The 4,580-nt window shown below is 39.2% G+C and overlaps 1 protein-coding gene across 1 annotated transcript in view; it reads right to left on the reverse strand.

Annotated features, from left to right (window-relative positions):
- Positions 1-217: 217 nt before the first annotated feature.
- Positions 218-4,580, reverse strand: part of LOC101853328 — a 15,437-nt gene continuing 11,074 nt past the window's right edge. Inside the window, exons 5-6 of the mRNA XM_013084201.2 lie at positions 2,146-2,327; positions 218-619 (exon numbers count right to left, since the gene is read on the reverse strand). Of these exons, the coding sequence (XP_012939655.1) occupies positions 503-619; positions 2,146-2,327 (299 nt within the window). The 3' untranslated portion in view covers positions 218-502. The remainder of the gene's footprint in view (positions 620-2,145; positions 2,328-4,580) is intronic.

Consider the following 4,580-nt stretch of genomic DNA (forward strand, 5'->3'; position numbering starts at 1 on the left):
GAAAATAATCCGAAATTATGCAAAAAAAATCACCAAATTTTGCTAAATTATGTGAGGTGCATAAAACTGCGGGGATAGTATAATGGCAGCACGATGACGAATAGACCACGCCACCAACAATTTCCCGCCTTTAACATGTGAGGCAGCGTGTTGAAATCAGGCACTCGTCAAAATGATGAAACTGAATTTTTCCCTCAATTTGGCAATTTTTATTGAATTTTTTGTTTTTTGGCTCAACATCTTTTATGTCCATTTGATAACACATTTCTGTGTGGATTTTACTGAAAAAGGCACCAAAATATGTAAATTTTCACTTTCCGACTTTTACTCAAAATAGATGGGAATTTTTCATCAAAAGCAAGACAAATGAAAAAGCTTTAAGACGACACCAATAGCTCCCCATGCCCAAAAATTGACGAGCGCCTGATTCCACCGCGTCGTGACACAAATGTTACAACCACAACGGCGGAGAAAAGCACAGCACCACCAGCAGTGACCACCTTCAATAACCAGTTCCGGCGTAGGCGACCGGCGACATCATGTGACTGTTGTTTGTCTGTGAGACGACTACGCTGCCGTCATTCATACGCTCGTACGGATTCTGTGTTGTTCTCATGATCTGAATTTAAAAAATGTATTCAAATTAAATGCAGGTGTTTTACATCCCCATCCGCCCAATTTAGATAGTTTACGAGGCGGGCTTCCAACCCTACCCATCAGGTCCAACTCAGGCTGAGAAGGACACAACATTCCGTCAGAAAGACCCAGATACTCGATAAAATTGTTCTCCCAACTGGGGAATCGAATTCGGGTCTCCCACATGCCACAGCAAAGAACCTAATCCTTGCACCACAGGTGCTGGTCAGGTTGCTTCGACCATGCCTATCAAGGCCAGCTTAGGCTGAGGGGGATACCTTCTCCCAGCAGAAAGACAGAGATACTTCGCTACCTCAGAATGACAAAGTTCTATCTGCTCAGTACCTAGTTTTGAGAAATGTGACGCCAAAATGTTAAAGTTTCACATCATGTCAAGCTTTTTCAAATGCAGTTCTTTGAACATCTTGTTAATGACTCCAATTGATCTTATAATTTTGATAGAGCAGGTAGAACATTTGGTGTCTGACCTCATGGTCTCAGTAACTCAAAACAGCTAAAATTGTCAGATAGAACTTTGCAATTCTGAGGTAATAACTTGGTAAAAACTCTTCCCACACGCAAATCAAACTCGCACCTTTTGATTGTGACATTGAAGTGCCTAACCATAGTGCTAGATGCATGTTATCTAAATGACAAAGAAAAAGGAAGAGTCAACGTCAAAAAAAGCACCCATAACATGAACAATGCTTTCAGCTTGTCAGTTCAAGCTACGATAAAACCTTTTCTTGAGGCATAAACTCGGGTGTATAGTGTTAAATGGGCCGCAATCTAATTTTTACTAACCTTAGTTTTGGCAAGAGTTTTACAGCACTTGCAACACAAGAAGGTCATATAAGTGCTGAAGATTAAAGAAACCAAACACAAAAAAAGAGGGATTTGTTTTTGTAAAGTGTTTTACGGCGCTCGCAACTGCATCAGGTCATATGAACGCGCGGGACACACCTAATATTTTCAGTTGGTAGGAAATTTTGAATTTTGCCCGGGTGGCGGCCGAAGCCTACTCTTATCGATTTTAGACTATCAGGGGATCTTTAACGTGCACAACTTGCACACTGGCACTCCGAGATTTTTCGCCCTTGTCTGAGAAGGCTAGGTGTAGATCTTTCCTACCAGAAGATCAGGGGTGTGGCAGAAAGGCAGCATTAAGGAGGAGCCAAGGAGTATCAGTAGAAAGGCTGCAGAAAGAGTCAGAAGCCCACAGGAGGGGGCAAAGGAGGTGAGGGGGTGGGGGCAGAAAGTGGAAATGAAAGCAGACAACAGAACATTGCTAGAGAGCAGGAAAGGAGGTGAAAGGAGACAATTTTAGAGAAGAAAATTTTCGGTCGCTACCCAGATTCGAACCCAGGACCTTTGAATGAGAGGCCAACACCTTAACCTCTCGGCCACGAGAGCCACCAAAAAGAGGGAGAGATCCGAACAAAAGATGTTTGATAGGAAAGAAGGAGCAAACCACACCAGAGCACCCGCTAACCACCCGCTTTTACTTACCATCGATGTCAACTGGTTGTCAGGGGAAGCAAAGCACAGGACGAAGGATGCCAGGATGGTGATGCCCGAACCTACGGCGTACACATAAAACGCCCAATCATATTCAGGCCTCATCAAACTCAATTCCCATGTGTCCCCAGCGGCAGCCGCAAAGACAGTCACCACAGCAACACCAGCGCCGCCTGAGCTCAGAACAGAAACAATCATCAGACATATCGCTACCCTAGAAGAAGGGCAAAGTTGTATCTGCTCAGTGCCTAGTTTTGAGAACTTTTAAGTGGGAAAAATTTTTTGTTTCACAATATGACAAGCTTTTTCGAGTGCAATTCTTGGAATATCTTGATAATCACTCCGAATAATCTCAAGATTTTGATAGAGCACATAGAGCAATTGGTTTCTGACCTCATGGCATGGTCTTATTAACTCAAACCGGCCAAAAATGTCAGATAGAACTTCGTAATTCAACGGTAGCCATATATTTAGAGAGCAGGAAAGGAGGTGAAAGGAGAGAATTGTAGAAACTAACATTTTCCGTCGTAGTCAGGTTTTCAACCCCAGACCTATTGAAAGAGAGGCGAACACTGTACCTCTAGACCACAGACCACGAGAACCCACCAATGAACGAAGAATCGGCTACTGGTGAGGATTCAGTAGTTGGGTCAGACGGCGAGGACAAAGATAGAAGAAATAGAACAAGGCCTTTTTTTTTTACCCTGCCCTATTCTATCATCTGTCGCTTTTGTTTCAGTAGTTGCAACAAAATGTTCAGAATTAGCATGCTCAGACTAACCCTGGGCCTTATAAGGGCAGAGCTGGGTTGATTTAAATCAAGTTGATGTAAATCAGTTGATTTTTTAAATTTAAATCAACTTGATTTTTTAAAATAAAATTCTGTCATTTAAATCATTTTTATTAAAATTTATTTTTATTCAGTTTTTACATATCAAAACATTCAGAATTCCTTCCCTTGGTTTTATAAAACAGATATAAGGTTTAGTAGACTAATATAATCATGCTTAAAAGTCTGCTTTCCCCCCTGTCACTGTAAAATAATACAGTAGCCTACTCAATTTACTTTTTTTTCATAATTGAAATCAGAGTTGGGGTTGATTTATATCAGGTCAATTTAAATCAGTTGATTTTTAAAATTTAAATCAACTTGATTTTTAAAATAAAAATCAGTGATTTAAATCACTTTGGAAATTTCTAGATTTATTAACTGTAAACTTAATAATTTATTGAATGTCAGATCAAATCAATTGTGACTGAGGAGAATAAAAACATTAACAAATAAATCACAAACAATGTAACAAAAATAATAACTGAGATATTATTGCAAGGAACAAAATGGCAACTGAAGGAATTTTGAAAGTAAATCACTTTCATACAATATTAAGAGTATTACAATAATCAACAATTTAGATCATGTTGAAATTACGCATTGAGTTGTTTGGGGCTGAAGGTTTCGAAAAAAAAACAATACTGTATTCAATTTACTTTATTTTCATAATTGAAATTAGCATTTTCTTTTTCTTTGCAGACAAACACAAGCGTGCACACACACACACACACACACACACACACACTGTAATAAAATGCAAGTTTATCTGTGCATAATTATCCCCCCCCCCCCTTCCCCCTTCCTTTTAGACTGACATTTTCTTAATTTTTTGTCTGTAGCCACCGATATAGCAGATTAAGGCTTTCTACTGCAGTTGCTTAAATTAATCATTAGATCTAGTTAAATAAAGACAATACATTTGGCACTAAAAGAACATACTTTTAGCCACTAAAAATCCCTAAACATGTCGATATTTTTAAAAAATAAAAAAATCTGATTTAAATTTTTAAAATCGATTTTTTAAATTTTCATTTTTAAAATATTTAAAAAATCACCAACGCTGTATATGGGGTTGAGTTAATAAAAACAAAGAACAAAAATTTGTGGTTATAACCATAACGACCTAGGTCAGTTTTTCCAGTCTTGAGAAAACTCTTTTTTTCCTGAAAGTGAAAGTGTTACCGTATCCAAGTCAACCTTATGTTTTGAGTAAGTTTTAGTTTTAGAGAAGAGGCTTTACGGCGCTCGCAACTGCATAAGGTCATATGAGCGCCAAGGGGTGGATGTCAACAGAGAGGTCTTTACTGGAAATCAGGTTTACTCTGCTCACCTCTCTACCGTCAACAGCACAAAGTCTGCTGCAACTATCAAGGCACCCCGGAAATAGCGGGTCACAAGAGTGTGACAAACATATAAAAGAGGTAGAGGAAAAAGACGATAGTAAGGATTAGGAAAGAAAAAACAGCAGTTCCCAGTTGTAGTTTAGGCACAATTATGAGCATGACATTGTTGAATCAGCCTATTTACAATTCTACTGTGCATAAGAATGGCCCAAAGACACTTCAGTCAGTGGCACCGCTGGGGTGGGGGGGGA

The sequence above is a fragment of the Aplysia californica genome, unplaced genomic scaffold, assembly GCF_000002075.1.
Source record: "Aplysia californica isolate F4 #8 unplaced genomic scaffold, AplCal3.0 scaffold00278, whole genome shotgun sequence".
Taxonomy (NCBI): domain Eukaryota; kingdom Metazoa; phylum Mollusca; class Gastropoda; order Aplysiida; family Aplysiidae; genus Aplysia; species Aplysia californica.